This window comes from Leguminivora glycinivorella, chromosome 1 (genome assembly GCF_023078275.1).
Source record: "Leguminivora glycinivorella isolate SPB_JAAS2020 chromosome 1, LegGlyc_1.1, whole genome shotgun sequence".
Classification (NCBI taxonomy): Eukaryota; Metazoa; Arthropoda; class Insecta; order Lepidoptera; family Tortricidae; genus Leguminivora; species Leguminivora glycinivorella.
The window spans coordinates 15,674,199-15,695,221 of NC_062971.1; the positions used below are offsets into that span (position 1 = coordinate 15,674,199).

At 36.7% G+C, this 21,023-nt stretch overlaps 1 protein-coding gene across 2 annotated transcripts in view; it reads right to left on the bottom strand.

Annotated features, from left to right (window-relative positions):
• Positions 1-8,160: 8,160 nt before the first annotated feature.
• Positions 8,161-21,023, bottom strand: part of LOC125227785 (homeobox protein Nkx-6.2-like) — a 78,007-nt gene continuing 65,144 nt past the window's right edge. For both annotated transcript variants that reach the window (XM_048132136.1, XM_048132128.1), the window contains one exon: positions 8,161-11,027. In XM_048132136.1, the coding sequence (XP_047988093.1) occupies positions 10,827-11,027 (201 nt within the window). In that variant the 3' untranslated portion in view covers positions 8,161-10,826. The remainder of the gene's footprint in view (positions 11,028-21,023) is intronic.

Below are 21,023 nucleotides of genomic sequence, written 5' to 3' on the forward strand. Positions count from 1 at the left end.
TTGGCTACCGGTTTATACTCTATAGCCTTACTTTATTGCCAGGATTATATACACTTCTCCATCATTTTGAGCCATATGGCATTAGCAAGAGTGTCAAATATTCGTTAGCAGATAGTTTTGGATTTTTTTGTATAGAGTTATTAAAGTAGAATTTATAATACTTTTGTGAAGTCGATTAATTTAGTGCGGAGGTGACCGGATGCACGCCGATGAGGTGTGAACTTGAATTGGGGTTATTGTAGTACTAATCTATGTGGTTATTAATTATGGGACGTGCGTACATAAAGGTATATGGAGTTAATGACTTGTAGATACCTGCTTGGTCGTGGTTGCTGCACGCTGTGTTAACTATCTTCTACTCAAATAAGCAACATCATTTAGTCCAACCTTTTAATATAGCATAAATAAATACCTCTCTAAAATATCAATGAATATTGAAAATAAGTACCGGATGTTATCTAAAAATGAAAAACGCTTTATTAATTTGTGGGCTTTATTAAAACCTATATACCTACCTATGATTTACTTGTCTGTAATTCAACACCGTGTAGTTATATGTAGGTAAGAGTCAGTATATTGCGATACGAGTATTTATTGAGCAACGCGGCAACATGTCACTTGTAAAACTGACATGTATAACAAGTGGTGGAGGGTGCTAACTTCGCCAATTTAACATGTGTTTTAATACTTATGCAAAAAAGATCCAAATACTATTTTTTGTCTAGGAGATTGTACAAAAAAGGACAATGTACCCGGTTACGGTTAATATATGAGTCACCTAGATTTGTAATATGAAGCAAGGTTGTACATGTACAAATTACCTACATAATTACACACAATACACGTGGCAAACCAAGAACAAACGGGCCTCCCGCTCGTTTTTGCCTAGATCAGGCGGCTCGTCTGCTCGTTTGCTGCCTATTTCATAAAAAAAATAATAATAATTATATTTGTATATTTATTTATAAATGTATTCCAGTTGCTTATACTGTATGTATTCCCTGGACCTATACATTTACGTGCTTTCATACCTAGGCCTGAACGACGATGTGATGAATACGACGAGAGAACGAGATATATGAGAGAACGTTACCGGTACCTCATTAGCATTACACTTTTTTACCAGTATCACTGTCACATCCCAACAGTTAAGAAAAACTGTCAAAATAGTAAAATTGTAACAATAACAACCTGTGTCTGACAGGTCTATGGTATCGTTTCCTCTTAAAATACCCTAGCGTTGTTTGCACTCAAAATATCCTGTTGCAATGCGATACTTTAAAACGTTTTCACTTTCAAATACAATGCATTATTTTTAAACCCGCTAGGTAGATATTTTTTCAAAAATACATGAAGCGCACGATGATATAAAGATTTTCTTGATGTTTAGTAAGTAAATAAATGTACTTAATACCTGGCCTAAATACGCCTTAATAACTAGTGCATTTTTTTACGTTACACAAGCCTACAACATTTAAAAAAGATTTATTTTCCTGGGTTAAGAATGTTTCTATATCTTTCATAATAAAATAAATAAATATATATTCATAATTTGAATGAGGCTACCAAAAACAAAGTTAATGGCATAGATACTTAACGACTAAAGTAAAATTCTTTAACTCAAGTTTTTATACTTAATGTACCTAAACACGATCGCGTTCCATGTAACTTTATTTTAATTAGCATCGTCACTCGCGTCGCGTCACGCATCAAGATCTTATCAATATCAATGAAGATTTAGAACGTTTCAATCAACCAAAATCCTCGACAATAACTATCCAACAGAAACAGACTCAAAAATCCATTAAACCTACGCCATAAATAAATAAGACATAAATAAATAAATATACGTATAAATCCGTAGTTATTTATGTCATTGCGGCGATGAAGATTTTTAATGACGGACGGACGGATTGGTGGTAATAAAGTGAGGTATGTCCGTGGGTTTTTATGAATCAGCGCTTCGAGTAAACGTCAAATATTTGGACCCAGGTGATAGATTGGTCCGTTGTACTCTAGAGGAAATTGGGTTATTGGAGATAATCTCTAAACCTCAATATTAAAAGCGTGATTGCGATATTTAGTACCTCGTCGAGTTCGGGTGGCCATAATTGGTCTCAAATAACCGATGCACGATGGCACCTAGTAAAATTAATATTTTTTCTCCTTTAAAATTATTACGATTAGGCACACAATGGAAAACCTCGTGTTATTTTTTCTTTAGGTATTATAAATATAATATTGATTCTGATTCTTACCTACATGAGCCTATGAGGATGCTCTTTCTATATCAATAAATACCTAATCAATTAAGTTCATTAAAGTGGCCCACTGACGATCATGTAGATCGCCGATGAACTGACAGGCTGTTGCCGTGCGGCGTTCTGATCGTCAATGAGCGCCTTAACAATAAAATTAGGTACTCGGTACCTCAATACAGGTACCTATATTATAAGTATTTGAGGCCCTGTCTGCCCCTCGTGCCGTTGAGCCTTCGTACAAGGAGGCTCAACAACCTCTCATTTACATGCAATAAAAACTAGCTCCACTTGATTAATGGCAGCTCGCGTCGTTAAACGCATAATTTACTGCATTTTAAAACTGTTTAATACCTTCTTTATCGTCCTTGGTTAGGCTTTTTATTGTAAGGGAGGAATATTTGGGCTCCATTGTTTTTAAGGTCTTAACTTAACTATAACTTATAGACGTAGTGTAGATAAATCGTCATCTTTCAGTGAGTTGGAAATTCTTAAATTAAACTAAAGATAATACAAATGTATAATTATTCAAATGGTTGAATATTTTTTGGAAAGTGAATTTCACTCAAAATATTAAGTGGCGATTTAAGCGTTTGACTAAATTAAAATATAAATTTCTCCAATTACTCCAGTTTATTATGTTTTATTCAACGTAATAAAATAATATAGCTTAATAATATGGAATGCGGTGGTTATTCGCGGTAATACCGGCAATCGATTAGCAGCTATAACTGTTAATAGTGTTGTTCGCGATTTTATTAAAATTAATAACGACTCATAAACCCGACCGCGGCTTACGCCGGGCCTTATGACCTTGAACCTACACTGCCCTGCAGTTACACATTTGAGTACAATATTATTATTAGGTATATAGGGTTTATAGTAGTGCTAAGTATTAGATATGCTAACTCCTTGGTTGTAGCACGGCTACTGGCCAGTGAGACAAGTCATTCATTAATGTCATCATGTAAACACAAACTTCAGTGTCCGCTGAACGGTGATTATATTCTCTTTGACATTGTGTACAAAATACGTTATTTAACGAAACCGCGTATACCTAAAAGTGTGAATAACTTAAGAGTAAGACGGCGACTAACTCTGCTAACGGACCCGCAGCACCCACCGGTAAGCTTACCCATCAGCCATACTCAAAGTAGGGCTCCGCAAAACTTAGTTCTGTTTTCAGAACCTCTCAAACATGCAATGAAATGAGAACCGCTGCTCTAGCTTATCAACAACGTTTCTACGTTCCAAAACGTACCTACCAAAAGAGAAAACGTACAGATACCTACTACAAGATGTAGTGCGAAAATGTTGTCCTTCGTATTTTTCCTTAAACGTTCGTATTTGTCATGCTAGTTCACACACTGTTAGTACGTTTTGTACTGACACTGACTGAAACAGCATGACACGTTCGTACGTTTCCATAAACATACGAAGGAAAAGCTTTTCGCACTACATCTTGTATTACGCTTGTATTGTCATACCAGTTTAATATTCTTGATGTGTATAAATAAATATGGAAGTATAGTTAATGCTACTTCTGTATGAGTATAATTTTTACAGTTACAGGCTAATTCAGCCATACATTTGTAAAGGCTGACCAGAAATATATGACTATTGTCAGGAGGGCGCTGTTACCGATGTATGCGACAGCTCAGTATAGTAGGTATGTTGAAAATATACATACATACATATAACATACATACATATAATCACGCCTGTATCCCATAAAGAGGTAGGCAGAGCACATGAACTACTAAGTTTCAGTGCCACTCTTGGCAAAAAGGGGTTGAAAGAAATCCAAATTGTGACATAAAATTGTGACAAATTGTGTTGAAAATATTTCTAATGAAATTCCGTAACATGGCGCGTAGTCATATATTTCTGGCCAGGCTTTATAAGAAATATCAACAAGTTATCATTCCTCTCGTAGTGGTACAGGGCTTGCCATGGACCATCAGTTACAATATGTACAAGTTTTCCTTGTTTACTCGACTCTGATAAGTATGTTTTGAAATCTTGCCCATCTAACTCAGTGAAATTGTATTGTATTTTATAAACAACATAGTGGGAAGCGAGATAATCTGTAGGTTGGTTCGAAATGAATCAATCGAATCCTAAAAAAGTCGTGATTTGTGTGTCTTTGTTTTACGTCCAACGGAATGTCTTTACGATGCTGATAAAACTATCTCGTCTACAAACTGGCCGTATTGGACACAATAAAATTTAATTGAAATCGGTTTTTAATGACGTTTTGTTAGCTAACCAATTTTATTACAGGGTATAAATAAAGAAAGGTCAAGCAAGTTGTACGGCAAGAATACTAACCATATTCTTGCCGGTACCTATTATATCAAATTCTATAAGTATCTAAATATAAGTTTCGTGTCCCCCGTAGGATGTTACTGAACTGTACTTAGTGTAATTGCAGATGACCACAGATGAGACATACAAACAGACTTCTAGGGTAAATTTTACTCGAAAACCAGATGTAAAGTAAATAATTTTGTCAAGCGGAACATTTCGGAATAACAGCTTCTTTAAAATTAAATAAACAAAAATTTTCAAAATCGGAATAACAGCTTGTCTAAAATGAAACAAAATAATTCAAAAAGAAAACGTAACATTAGATGTCTATATTTTTCAGGATATTTACCATACTAAGTTTGAGATTTAGCTTTTCATATGCACATTACAGATTTTGATTTACTTGCTTGTCATTTACACAAATAGTACTAGGTACATCAATCTTTCAGAGCTTGCATAATTTTCAGGTTTCTGTTATTCTTTTTATCTTACAAATCATTTATAATCGTCAGTGTGATCCACGCTTGTAAAGAATACGTTATTAATTAGGCATGAGCAGTGTATGTAGCAAATCACCGGGCGGACAGACAGACGGACGCAGTAAATCACTGATGCGTGTCACTCACCGCGGAGCGACGTTGTGTCTCGAAAATACGGATTCCGGAATGAATAAGCGATATGGAATGAGAATGCTTGTATTGCTGCTGCCTACGTACCTATACCGTAAACATGTATGTATCGTTGAATAGCGTAAATTTTTATTAGCATGTGTACGTGTAATGTGCACCTGTGTTTGTTACATTACAGCTTAATTGACCGAAGCGATAGCGTAGGTCTACGGTTTAACTCCATTTGCTTCTCCTATGTTTCTGGATGGTCTCCTCTCCAGGTTCGCAATTCTGAACCGATTCTCGTAAAAAGTACCCAGACTGTAGGATATTTTATTTGGCGATTCATTTTCAGGATTTTTTTGACAATGCGGAAATGGCCATAAATAATTTAATGGCCGTAAATGACGCTTAGGACCTTCGTAACTTGACTGTGATAATTATAGACTGTTTTTTCTCTTTTGCATTTTCTAAGCATATCACGACAGAGCCACTAATTACTATTAAATTAGTATAAAATCAAACTAGAGAATATTTTTTTTTTAATAAAAGACGGTTGGTCTGATATAAATCTAAAATAATGAGGAAATATGGCAACTAATGACTTGATGAATGTTTAACAAAATCATTTGTAATCTAAAGTAGGCAAGCGCACGCTTCGAAAGAAATTATTCTGATTGGCGAGAAACAAGTAAATTAAATACTAAATAGCACCATCGTCATCAGAATACGGCCGTCTGCTTGTGTGGCCAAGTTGCGTTTGATGCACACACTAAATATTGTGACTTTAATCGATAAATTATAATAATAGTTCGCGCACTTACCAGATTAGACCTTATCTGCCCCTCTAGCACAACTTGCCTTGTCGCGCGCGAGTCCATACATCAAGGGCGACTACAAGTATGGACTCGCGCGCGACAAGGCAAGTTGTGCTAGAGGGGCAGATAAGGTCTAATCTGGTACATAATTAAGTTGCCAGAATAACACGTTAATTTTACGTTTTAACGAATTCTTCCTTGATTAGGCATACTTACATACATACATAAAAAACTTATTTCATTAGGTAATATCAGTACCAATTCGTATGCAGGAAATACATATCCCACCCTATCTTGGGAAACTTTACAGGTTTTAACCATCGATTTCCATGTCAGATTAAGAATAAAAACATTAACTATGCGATTATGTACATGTGTATAAATATGTAGGTATATGTTTATTTAAAAGTCACTTTGTTATTGATTTGTACTTTCGTACCCATTATGTACATATGTATTATCTTCTTTATATACTGTATATATTTTGTATCATGTCGAATTCATTTTATTTTCTGTTTCCTAAAACATTATTAAGATTCATAAAAACTTACGAATTAGCATTATCCTCAAATCCACAGCTCACGTCCTGAAACTCCACACGCCCTAAATCAAGAGCGCTCAAAACAAGCGGCGTGTAAGAGGCAGATAAATCAGGCCCAAATCCGGGAACATGATCCCGCAGAGGAATCACACCAAATTGCGTAACATACTTACCCCCACTTTAAAATGTAGTCATAAATAAAAGGTAGACGCACCTTATCGCGAACCGCCACAACAAATGAAAGAATACCTCCCCAGCACCCTCGGCCCTCCCAAGAATACCGCCCTCTCGCTCCGGGAAAGAGGGAACCGTATTCCGCGTCTCACTTCAATATGGAACAGTAAAGCGCTGTTTTACATTTATAACTACAAGCCACATTCGCAAGTGACGCCACAGGATCGCCTCGTTGTACCTCGAGTGAAATTCAAATGTAGTCCTGTGTTTTAAAGCCCACTTTGCCTTGTAAGGCTGTGGTAGATTTAGCCGGTCTCCATGGTAACTTAGGGTGCGCGTCCCGATTTTTGGCCGGGCTCCTTCGATTGCCTTCCGAAGGGCTTTTCTGATCACTTTCGATGTAAGCAGCTATATATACGATAAACGGTGTTTGCAGGAATAAATTGATGCGAACAAAGAACTCTTGAAATGTTTTCCACCGGTTCTCGAATCGAGGGATTTTCATTCGCAACTGAATCGATGCTGGAATTATTTTCAGTTCTGATTCCCTTTGGGGCTGAATGTTATTTGCAATCATCTTTTGTGTCTTTCAGAATATTCCTAGTATTGAAGCAAAATTTAATTTAGCATGGAATTTTAAATGCATCACATTATTGTTTACTTAGATTGGTTTAATGGATAGATATTCATCTGTAGGTACCTACTGTTGATCAGAAAAAAAAATACTAGTGGTCTGTCAGTCCGATAAACGAATTGCTTCCGTGTCTCCTTTCTAACTATTCGTTTGTCAGTGAACTGAATGTCAGGAACTACTAAGGTACAGCGGGGCAAATCCCGACTGGGGTACAATTGTAACTGGTCAATTTTTTCCATTATTACACTATTAAAAATAATCACTTGCAATTGCCCCGCTGTACCTATACAAAAATAAATAGGTAATCGAAACCGAAGATACATATCTCATGATTCGTTTCAGGGACATTTTGCACCGCACTGCTTCTTTTTTAGAATTTGACCCCGTTTTTAGGGTTCCGTAGTCAACTAGGAACCCTTATAGTTTCGCCATGTCTGTCTGTCCGTCCGTCCGTCCGTCCGTCCGCGGATAATCTCAGTAACCGTTAGCACTAGAAAGCTGAAATTTGGTACCAATATATATATCAATCACGCCAACAAAGTGCAAAAATAAAAAATGGAAAAAAATGTTTTATTAGGGTACCCCCCCCCCCCTACATGTAAAGTGGGGGCTGATATTTTTTTTCATTCCAACCCCAACGTGTGATATATTGTTGGATAGGTATTTAAAAAATAATAAGGGTTTACTAAGATCGTTTTTTGAAAATATTAGTTTTTTCGGAAATAATCGCTCTAACTTTTGAAGCATATGTTTAAAAAATATGAAAAAAATCACAAAAGTAGAACTTTATAAAGACTTTCTAGGAAAATTATTTTGAACTTGATAGGTTCAGTAGTTTTTGAGAAAAATACGGCAAACTACGGAACCCTACACTGAGCGTGGCCCGACACGCTCTTGGCCGGTTTTTAAGTAAGTACCTAAGGTTGTAAAGATTAGGTCCTTTTTTAGGGTTTGCAACAGATTTTTATTTTAAATGGGTATTGTGGTAATAATGAAAATGCTATGTAATATTTTACTAACTGTTTTATTCAACCACTTAAGTCGATCCCACGGCAAGTCTACAATCTAGTTTTGATCGGTATGTACGGCATAACTATGATAATGAAAAGCACATACGTGTTGAAGCTCATTATAATCTATTTTACAAATCATATTTCATACTTGTTAAGGATTGTTCAAACAGCGTTGTTTCGTGTCCTTAACACATTCATTTCCAGGGCCAGCTACGCACTACGATTGTAATATAATATACTATATGGTTTTCTTGTTTGCAAAGAGAAGTACAGGGCATCTGCCTAGCGGGCCACTGCGTTGGCAGTGAATGTGAATACAATTACATTTCGTTCAAGCATATTTTTTTCACAAATGACTTGCTTCAAGGAACCAAGTCATCTTCACTCTTCTCATAACAAAACTTTTTTCAAGCGTGTATTTAGTCTCTTAACTGATATACATACCATATTCTTGCAGTATATGTATGAGAGCTGAAAAAAGTCACTGTCAGCCACCTGCTGTGCGGATTTTCTATTCGTAAAGCGAAGTTAGCGCTGGCAGTGAATGTGTTTTTAACATGCTAGTTTACTTAGCTGGCATTTTTCTCTTAAAAGAAACCGAGATATTATATTTAGTCCAGCTTTTATGATCTGATTGTTACATTGACCAATAAAATTATTTCTGTACATGTTATTCTTACTATGATCTATCTACTTTTCAGAATTCCATAAAATTCAACTAAAACGCTTAATAATTCGTGTCTAAATAGTTATATATTTCTTTCTATAGGGTACTCGTACAAATAATAACATGAAATTGCAACATCTGATTTAACTGTAATTTCGCTTTTTGAAACGACACATGCATGCCAGCTTTTAAATCTGAATGCAGCACCTAACTGGTATTTGGTGGGATTCTTATTTAATAGGTACAATCAGTACCTAGAAACATAAAGTAGGTATGTCCCGATAGAAATAACACTGCAGTTTAATTCTGCATTGACTGATTGCATCTTTTGTTATGTAAAACTTGCGTGGTTATCAATCCTTGTTTTTATAATTACAATACTTGTTAAATTCGTTTAAATATCTATTTACATTTCTTAACTTAAATGTACAATTTACATATTGCAGGGCGACAATATCGTCGCCAATTTTCAATATTATGTTTTTATTTGAACAATTGTTTGGAATAAATCTATATTTACAATTTGTTTTGTGAACTAGAATAAAGTGATGGCAAACACATCCGTCAGCTGTGAGGGAACTGAGAGTCTACCGTGAGTTTTTGGTCGTTACTCGTTAGCGTTCACGGAAAATGATTAATTAATTATATGGAACAAGTGAACAGTTATTTATTAAAACCAAAAATTAGATACTAACATTGTTAGCTATCGAGTACCGTATTCTGACCGCATGGTAATAAACGGATTGGTTATTATGGCAAAAAAACATTAAAATAATGGTTATAGTGTTATTTTTAGCAATAAACTCGTGTATGTTAAATTAGTAAGTTGTCTTATGTTCTGCTTTGCTGCTATAATTTGATGGCACAGTAAAATACATATTAACTATAATAAATTAATGAATTTCTGTTCATTTCATTCAATTGAAAAATCCATATTAAAGTACATAAACTTAACTGCAACTACATGGGTAGGTATGACAAATGTTTTAATGAATCACACTTTACTGTGTTATGTAAAATACATCATAGTACTTTTCAGATGTAGGTATAATTTGAATGATGAGTTTTTAATCGACACAAAATTCACTGTGCGTTCGTAATTTCGACGTAAACAACCACAGATGTTATACTTATTAATACTAAATGTTTCTACTTATAGGAAAATTGGCACCGGGAGCATAAAAATGTACAATTATTAGTAATTACTCACAAAATACATTTAGTACCATGTAAAATCTAACTATAATAAATACTTATTTTATCACATGACTACTTAAATGTAGGTATTTACAATATTAAAGATCAAGCTTCAATTTAAAGAACTAAAGTTGCTGTACATCTAGCAGGTATAAAACTTTAAAATTTAAAATAAATATAGCATACAACTTTTTATTTTGAGGTCTTAGACCAATTGTATCCCAATTCAAAAATCTTGCAGAAAGGGCATATACATTATATAATGTACGAATATGTCAGAATTATGTGACATAATATTATTGATGTGCCAGCAACAGATAATCCTTAATCTCATTAAAAATGATAATAGGCAAAATTGATGGGCTGAGCATCATCGTTAGTTTCACTTGCACCTTGTTCACTATCCACCTCGCTAGTGGCGATCTCTCTCTCGTTCTCGGCCATACTTTGTTCGAACTTGTCTCTGTGCCAGTTGGAGAGATCACAAGGACCCTCTTCGGGGAACGAATACCATCCAACGTCACTGGGTGGTCTGTAAATATCACTGGGAGCACTAAGGTTTGCACAGGCGTTGGGTTCATAGTCTTTGACGCCTGTCGGGAGCGATCACTGCCGGTGGTGCGGCAGGTGCATGGGGTGGTGTAGTTCGAGCCGCGGCCGCTTGGCGTCGTCGTCGTCGCTGCAGTCGTTGTCCTGCGGCTCCTGGTCGTCGCACTCGTCGCCGAGCTCTTCTTGCTTGCGTTTGGCGGTCGCCATTTCGGCCGCGTGCTTTTTCCGCCATTTTGTTCTTCTGTTTTGAAACCATACCTGTGAACAAGAAGTAGAATGTGAGTTACTATATAATGCCAATACTTTGTTAGAGTAAAAAATGATCAGGGTCGCAGTTATATAAGATAAACTTTCGTCTTAACTATTTTGAAATTCCTTGAGAGAAAGCAGCAATGTTTTTCGACTAACTGTGGTGCGTTCTTAAATTTATATTAAGTAGGTACCTATATCAAAAGTTTCAGGATCTCGGGATTAAACGTGAATATAAAAGCAAACATTAGTTTGAAACTTAAACACCTCTGTGTAGCGGATGCCATAATGCGCCACTAAATTCAAGCCCCTGTTTACCTCCCGAAAGCCAAATATAAAGAGCGCGCAAACAAATTTTCAGCGCCATGTGAACCTAATCTGCTCAAGCGACATCATAATGCCTCATTAAACAACGCCTTTAAAGTTGAACCGGCAACTTACGGTGGCCTCCCTCGCGCCCACCCAAGTGCTTCGAACGCGATAAGGATGGAGATAGTAGCCGTGTTCTACGGTAATTAAGGGTCGTTTTGCAAATTACACGGTACTTAACCAGCCATATAACAATCATTAATCACTGGCGTCGGCCCTGCGCTATCCTTCTTTCTCTTCTTTAGGCTCGAGTAAGGCTGTCCCGCTCTGTAGGTTCGGGAGGCAGCCGGCAGTTTAATTAGGTCATAAATACATTCTCATTATTAGAAGGATGCTTGTCGATTCCGGGCTGAATGATTTACTTTGAAGCAGATGCCACCGTTATTATGTCCTGGTATTATTATTGGTAATGGTGTCAAATCTTAATTTAATTTGTAAAATATAATCCAGAAGTTAGTAGGTACCGTTTCATACAGGTTCAAACTACAATATTCTTAATATTGCCTATCGCATGGGAGACAATAAATCGCTGGAATCCCGGGTTATCACAAACGCATTGCAGACAGTGACAATATTTCATACTTAAAACTTCCCTATGAGGGCTATGAGCTAGTTGGAAATATATGTTGAAGTTTTAAGCGATCTGTCATTTTTCTATCTTGTTCATTATACAATGGCTAAAAAAAATTACAACCGCATTTATTGCTTCCAACATTAATTGCTTTATATTTGTAAACACTGAGCACAGATTTTGAACGACGTTATGCCGCAGTAGGCTCGATAGGAAATCAGGTGAGCCTTAATATGACTGTAGGTACTGAGTTGCTGACGTCATATTATATCCGGGGCCCATTTGTCAAACGTTATTTAGTCCATGAACTGTCAAATTATATTGGTCACCATGACAACATACTAATAATATTAGACTAATATCTTCTAAGAAACGGGCCCCTGATGAAGCGCTGGTGCCGCCATTTCTCCGACGCGAAACGAAAACGAAACGCAGTCTGGCTCTGTCGCGCCAATCCGCAAGAGCGATGCGACTTTCAATCCGTTTCGTTTCGTGAGGTCGCGGGTTCGAACGTGCGAATGTGCGAAATATCATTTGATATTTGCCAGTCGCTTTTCGGTGAAGGAAAACATCGTGAGGAAACCGGACTAATTCCAATAAGGCCTAGTTTACCCTTTGGGTTGGAAGGTCAGATGGCAGTCGCTTTCGTAAAACTAGTGCCTACGCCAAATCTTGGGATTAGTTGTCACAGCGGACCCCAGGCTCCCATGAGCCGCGGCAAATGCCGGGATAACGCAAGGAGGATGATGATGAAACGGGCCCCTGATAGCGACCGTTCAGCAAACTAAATGCATGCAATATCAAGTACCGTTCATTAATAAGGCCCTTAACTTGCGACAGCGTCATAAAAACTTCGTTTCGCACTCTATACAGCCTCATTAAAAATTAAATTGAAAATAAAACTTGATATGTGTGATTTTTATGCTTTATGGTCACTGTGAGCCATTAAAATACTTCTTTATTTCTTTTATCGCAGTTTTACAAGTCCTTGGCACGTTTAGATTTATGCTTTAAGAGATGTTAAATTTAGTGCCTAATGGTATTTGGTAGAAAAGTAGTTAATTGTTGGTAAGCAATTTAGTATGCATATTTTTCTTTATTTACTCTATTTTAGGCTTTAAATGTAAATAAAAGTAGGTGTTATAATTTTCCTCACTTAGTTGCAAAAGGTTAAATATAGATAACAATAAATATATATCAATCATCATCATTCGCCTGCCCTTATCCCCGTTATTCAGGGTTGGCGCAGCATACCTACCCTTCTCTTCCATACCTCTCTATCACCCGTCATCTCATCATTCACTTGTTTCCGTTTCATATCATCTCGCACACAGTCCACCCACCTTTTTCTTGGTTTTCCTCTTCCATTACTTCCTTTGACAATCAATTCAATTCGTAACACCTTTGTCGTCACATAGATAGATAGATAAAAACTTTATTGCATAAAAATATCATGAAAATGAAAATAAAAATGAAATATTTATTTTTCAAGTAGGCATATTACAATGCGCATATGAACCTCAAATAAAGCTACGCCGGCTCTAACCCTACGCCTCAGCCTCGAGAAGATTTCAGTCCCGCCTCAGTTGGGAGGGGGACTGAAATCTTCTCTGATAAAAAATTAAGAACTAGAATATAATTTAGGCCTATAGAACTAACTACTAGCTACTATTTGACAATTTAGATTTTTTTATCATGACACAATTACGAATAGGCGCCGACTCAGCATGAGCTGCTGCATTGCTGTCGCAAGTGCCACAGCGCTGGTATTCTGACGGGACTTTCATCCCTTCGCATCATATGCCCATACCATACTCGTCGATTCGCTCTTACTTTTTTAATATATATAAATATATAAGGTGAATAATTATGTTTTTAATACTTATGAATACACACGAGTAAAAATATAAATAAGTTTATGTAATGTCATTCCTAAATACAAACTTTACGACCGAAAGAAAACTATGTAAGCCATTAAACGGAATTGAAAAAATAAAGCTAACACACAACAAAATAGCAATAAAAAAAATAGAGCGTACAAAACAAGACATCGTAAGTTACTCGCATTATTATTGCGTCATTTGTTTTTACTGCCAACTTGATGCGACAAACTTCATGTTTATGCCTTGTATCTATTTTAGTAGTTTACATTGTAAACATGTCTGCTATAGTGTCATACGATGGGAATGGTATACGATCTATGTATTGGTGTACATTGTTATATTGCTGTCTAGTTTTAGTATTGTATTTTGCTTTTACATATGACTGTACATTTCGTAGAGAACATTAAATAAAACGTTATCTCATTAAAGTAATTCTTAAAATATTTAAAAAATGATTTTGAAAAAAAACCCGAGGTAGTGGACCGCTTTCTATCAAAAATGGCTAAGAACACTCCCTACTAATTCAGCTTTCAAACAAAAAAATCTAGGGGAGCTACGATACTACAGACAGACACACACACATACAGACAGACAGACACGTCAAACTTATAACACCCCTTTAATAACAGACTCGCATAGGTAAACAATTAGGTACATGATTGAGGTTATGTTACTTTACAAAATAGAACTGGTTTTAATTTCAGGTTCAAGTTAACCGTCTTATATGTGTCAGTTACCGCCCAGCTCATAACAACTCGGATAAACTCAATGTTGGCCCAACAAACATCGTGACGTATGTTTATTATTATATTTACGACTACAGTAGTCTCCATAACTTGCGACCCTTTCACGCCGCGCCGCGAACATTATTACTTATATTATTATTTTCCAGTCTTCCTTTATGCCCCAACTTACCCGAGCCCCCTGCATTCAATTACTTAAGTGCTTAAAGACGCACGAAACGAAATATGGCCGTCTCGCTTTGCCGTATGCTATGACAGTGATATCGCCATCTCACGCTCCAGAGGAGGGTTGGGATAATTATGTGAATATCTATTATTTTTCACAAGAGAGCTCTGTAATGGCTTGATAGAGATAATGCGCTTTCAGTGGCGTCGACGAATAAAGGCGTCTTAACATGTCCGCCATGTTGTTTTCCAAGCAATTAATTTGAATGATAAGGTGAATGTTTTATTCTTTTGTTACGTGAACGTATTCAATAGGTTTAAATTCAAATTAATATACTAATTAACATAGAAAAAAAATCATCACGAGAAGGTAAGGGTTTCTAAACATATTAATAACGAAAAAAAAATTACAGCAAGTTTAAACTAAATTGACAATGATTGTGATAGAGCAAACTTTGCACGTATTAAGTGAACGTCATACTTTCATATAATTTTGACGTTTTAAATGCTCAATATGCGCATAATCTGTGCCTATCAAACTGGTGATCATCTTAACTTGGTATGTCTTAGGTCCTTATTTAGGTACAGTTTATTGCTAGTTACCAAGTAATCTGCAGCTTAGAGTACTAAATATAATATTTCTCCATAGACGGTTGAATCGTTGGCTCTGTCAATAGGCGGGATAAATCAAGCATTTGATCGCAGTGAGGTAGTTTGCGACGCGTGCCCTGCGTGCCAATGCCGGGGAACGAGGAAACAGCCACTTTTGCACTTTTACACACTATAATAATACTCATATGAGCAATGCTGGAGGATTTTACGACTGCGCTGAATTAAATTATAGCTCGAACAATTATAACTTTATGAGTGAAGTTGTCAATTAGGTATACGTAATTATCGAAGTACGTCTGAGCAGGGGTTGACCCTAAAGAATAAAAAACATAAAAATACCTTGGGCTGAGTTATCATGGTCAAAGCAATAATAAGTTCCGCAGTCAACAAAATATCCATTGATTGATGTCAATAAATAACGTGAAGGTTATTTTTATTATTTAAAAATAATATTGGTCTAAAACACAACCACGTGCAAAGTTTAAACCTATCACTTTTATTAAATACGAGTAGCATAAATGCCACCGAAAAAGTCTCCTCAGCATGACGTTAAGTTGCCTTTCGGGTGAGTATCTTGAAACTGGTCTTTCTTGGAAACCTGTGTAACATTATAAGTATTTTAGATAGCGATGATACGAAGAGTAGCCAAATCAGGCAACCCGACACAGCTACAATCGGACACAGGTATTTTAGATAACGACCACATGATGAGCAACCAAATCAGGTGGTACTCAACTACAATCTGATACAGGTATTTGAGATGGCGACAATATGAACAACAACCAAATCAGGCGGTACACGGCTACAATCCGACACAGGTATTTGAGATGGCGACCATATGAACAGCAACCAAATCAGGCGGTACACGGCTACAATCCGACACAGGTATTTGAGATGGCGACCATATGAACAGCAACCAAATCAGGCGATACACGGCTACAATCCAACACAGGTATTTGAGATGGCGACCATATGAACAGCAACCAAATCAGGCGGTACACGGCTACAATCCGACACAGGTATTTGAGGTGGCGACCATATGAATAGCAACCAAATTAGGCGGTACACCGCTACAATCCGACACAGGTATTTGAGATGGCGACCATATGAACAGCAACCAAATCGGGCGATACACGGCTACAATCCGACACAGGTATTTGAGATGGCGACCATATGAACAGCAACCAAATGAGGCGATACATCGCTACAATCCGACACAGGTATTTGAGATAGCGACCATATATGAACAGCAACCAAATGAATGTAAAACGTCCCACTTTGTCGGTTACCATTAAGGCGAGATTTACTTGTATCTTTATATGAATAAACTGACAAAGCGGCTTTAGCAATCGACGAAGTGGGATATTTTCCCGTGCACACTCACATATGAACAGCAACCAAATCAGGCGGTATTTGAGATGGCGACCATATGAACAGCAACCAAATCAGGGTACTCAGCTAAAATCCGACACAGGTATTTGAGATAGCGACCATATGAACAGCAACCAAATCAGGCGGTACACGGCTACAATCCGACACAGGTATTTGAGATGGCGACCATATGAACAGCAACCAAATCAGGGTACTCAGCTAAAATCCGACACAGGTATTTGAGATAGCGACCATATGAACAGCAACCAAATCAGGCGGTACACAGCTACTAGTACAATCCAACACATGTACGAGCGAGGCCATTAAGCGCGGCACCATTAGCGGAAGGGTGCAGTGACAAATGATCGCTAATGATGTGCGGATACACTGGAAAGGGTTTTGTCTATCCTAGATAAGTGGAGATTGCCTTTGTTTACATTTTAGTTTTGGTAAAAAATGGTCTTTTTTCTTGTTGTTACACAATCCTACGACTTTGTAGTCTTTACACTTATCACTCTTATCAGATAATTCTGCAAGATCCGACAGTCAAATATATTTTTTAAATAGTCATTTATTTTTAACTGTCCTTCATTTTGATGATTACACTGTCTGCTAAGCTCATAGTCTACTTGTCTTACTGTTATGTAGAAAGGCCAAAAACTTAATTTTTACATGTCTTGCTAATAACTAATTAATTAATTATGTTTAATTTATTAACCGTCGCCTCATATCTCAAGAAGGACGGTTATCAAGTCGTCTGTATTTTTTTTTATGTTTGTTCCTCGATATGTCCGTCGTTACTGGACCGATTTTGAACATTTTTTTTTGTTTGAATGTATATATACAGATTGGTCCCATTTTTCTCAGAACCCAGTTCTGATGATGGGATCCTGGAGAAATCGAGGGAACTCCTCAAATCTGAAAGGCATACATATGGTGATTTTTGTGTTTTTAAAGGAACAGCATGCATTTAGGTACGGAACAGTGACATTTGGTGCAGTGGAACTGCTGATGATCGCCAGAACGGAACTCCTCAAATCTGAACGGCACGCTTATAGTGACTTTGATATTTTTATAAGAACAGCATGCACTTTCGTCCAGAACAGTGACATTTGGTGCAGTGGAACTGCTGATGATGGCCAAAACCAAACTCCTCAAATCTGAACGGCACGCTTATAGTGACTTTGCCATTTTTATAAGAACAGCATGCACTTACGTCTAGAACAGTGATATTTGGTACAGTGGAACTGCTGATGATGGTCAGAACCGAACTCCTCAAATCTGAACGGCACGCTTATAGTGACTTTGGTATTTTTATAAGAACAGCATGCACTTACGTCAACAGTGACATTTGGTGCAGTGGAACTGCTGATGATAGTCAGAACCAAACTCCTCAAACCTGAACGGCACACTCATAGTGACTTTGGTATTTTTGTAAGAAAAGCATGCATTTAAGTTCAGAACAGTGACATTTATTTAGTTATGTTTGTTAAGCATATTGAGTTTTGAAGTCAAAGTTTGTCAAGCTTCGATTTCTTATATAATATAATCGGATTCATGAGGAATTGAGGAAACTCCTCAAACCTTAACGTTATACGTATATTCATTTGTGTTGCCATCTAATAATTAAAGCATTAAAAGCAGTTTTTAAAAATACTTACACATTTCTACATAATCCAACATTCGCAAGTAGCTTTCACCAGAACCCTAAGGGGACGGTTTTTTATGGTTCCGTAGTCAACTAGGAACCCTTATAGTTTCGCCATGTCTGTCTGTCCGTCCGTCCGTCCGTCCGTCCGTCCGTCCGTCCGTCCGTCCGTCCGTCCGTCCGTCCGTCCGTCCGTCCGTCCGTCCGTCCGTCCGCGGATAATCTCAGTAACCGTTAGCACTAGAAAGCTGAAATTTGGTACCAATATGTATATGAATCACGCCGACAAAGTGCAAAAATAAAAAATGGAAGAAAATGTTTTATTAGGGTACCCCCCCTGCATGTAAAGTGGGGGCTGAAATTTTTTTTCATTCCAACCCTAACGTGTGATATATTGTTGGATAGGTATTTAAAAATGAATAAGGGTTTGCTAAGATCGTTTTTTGATAATATTTATATTTTCGGAAATAATCGCTCCTAAAGAAAAAAAAAGTGCGTCCCCCCCCTCTAACTTTTGAACCCTATGTTTAAAAAATATGAAAAAAATCACAAAAGTAGAACTTTATAAAAACTTTCTAGGAAAATTATTTTGAACTTGATAGGTTCAGTAGTTTTTGAGAAAAATACGGAAAACTACGGAACCCTACACTGAGCGTGGCCCGACACGCTCTTGGCCGGCTTTTTTTTTAATTATTTAATAGTTCACGTTCGCGTGGATTGTAGAAGACGTTTAAAAATCCTACGATGCTTCGTTGCAATCCAATTAAATCTACATCCTAGTTCCTCCGCTTTAATAGTATTATAGTATTTTATACTACTTATACATACCTACATACCTACTCAGATATTACGAGTTTATAGTAATTATTACTAATTAATAAGTAAATAATTATTACTAATTTAGTAAGAAATATGTCTGAACTCGTAATATCTGAGTAGGTATGCTCATCCCGAGTGATCAGTGCTCATCAAAAGTGATCAATGATCGAATGTAAAAACATTATAACATCGCTTCATAGTTAACAATATCTCAGTCTGCCAAAAGCCACAGACAAACAGCACGTCACAGACCATAGCTATCGAGTTATTTTCTTTTTTGACATCCGGTATTTGTGGCCAGGAACAAATTGGAACGTTTGATCGATGGAACCGTCGGCCTAATGGATACCGATGCAGAATGGAAATGAAATGCAATTTCCATTCTGTGCATTCGGATGGTATCTTTGCGGCCTTTTAGATTTTTAGGATATTTATGGCCGCGGTTTGAACCAAACGTGGAATATTTATAGATTCGCAGAAGTAGAACAACAAAATATCATCTTTATTACATTTGTTTGTCATGATTTTAAAACACAACTACCTACCTAAATATACAAAGTTTACGTAGGTAGGTACTGTAGTCACATACTCGTATAGGGCAATATGCTTTAAATCTTTAAGTTTCACCTAATAAAGATATTGAAAATATTTTTCTTTACTAACCATATTATAGATATTTTAATTGCCAATTTTTTTAGTATGTAATTATTGATATTCGGTGCATCGGACAAATATTTTTTCCCCTCACTAGCTCGGAAACACGTGTTTTGTCCTTTAATACCAGCGGGTAAAAACGCATTTTATCCACTAGTGGGTAAAGTAATTTGACCTTGAATAAAGTCAAATTAACTGCTTTAAAATTGATTAAAGTAGGTGAATCTAGTAATAAAGATGATTTACCTCGCTATAGTGAGGGGAAAAGTTTTGTGTTACACTCGGGTGCAAATGTATTTTACTTCTCGTGTGTTAAAAATAGTCTCGCAAGTTCAGGAGTCTATTTCTCGAAGTGAGGGGAAAAGTTTTGTGTTACACTCGGGTGCAAATGTATTTTACTTCTCGCTTCGCTCGTGGTTCAACTATAGAATCCTTTCACTTGCTCGTTTTTCAATTCCACACTCGCCGTTAAAATACATCTTTGCACCCTTGTATAACAAATAACTAATAGACGGCAGGGTCCATCACATGTGTTAATTTGTTGGATTTCGCCAATTTACGGTCGATACCTACTATAACTTTCCGGCATTTCGAGTGTTGTACTTGGAACACATGTTGTTCGTTTTGTCACAGAGTACAAGTACAGAAGGCTCATCTCTTTGATGTTCACAAAATGCCGCCATTCTAAATTCTTACCTACATTAACAAACGGACCGCACGCGAGCAGCCAACATTGAATTTTATTGCGCCGCGCGAAGGTCGTCGCCAATGAATGGGCCGCGAACTCGCGGCCGCTGACATGTACACTGAGATAACTCTACAATTGAATATACTCTAAGGCCGCTTTCACATTATCCGATCCGATATCGGATGTCGAACTGACATCCTACATCCGATAAACGCTTCCGATAATGTCGGATGTAGGTCCGATAAAACGCATTGTTCCAAATCAATGAAGTATGATTTTGTATCAAAAAATATTTAAAAAATAATTTATATTTAATAATTATAAGCACTATATTCCAAATATTATATTGTAAAATTAAAATAACGAACATAAAAAATATTCAGTGTCAGGCAAAATAAATAATTTTACATTCAACTATATAAATATATATATTCAATATTATATATTGTAAATAATATTGCTATACTTGTCAATAGTTGTCA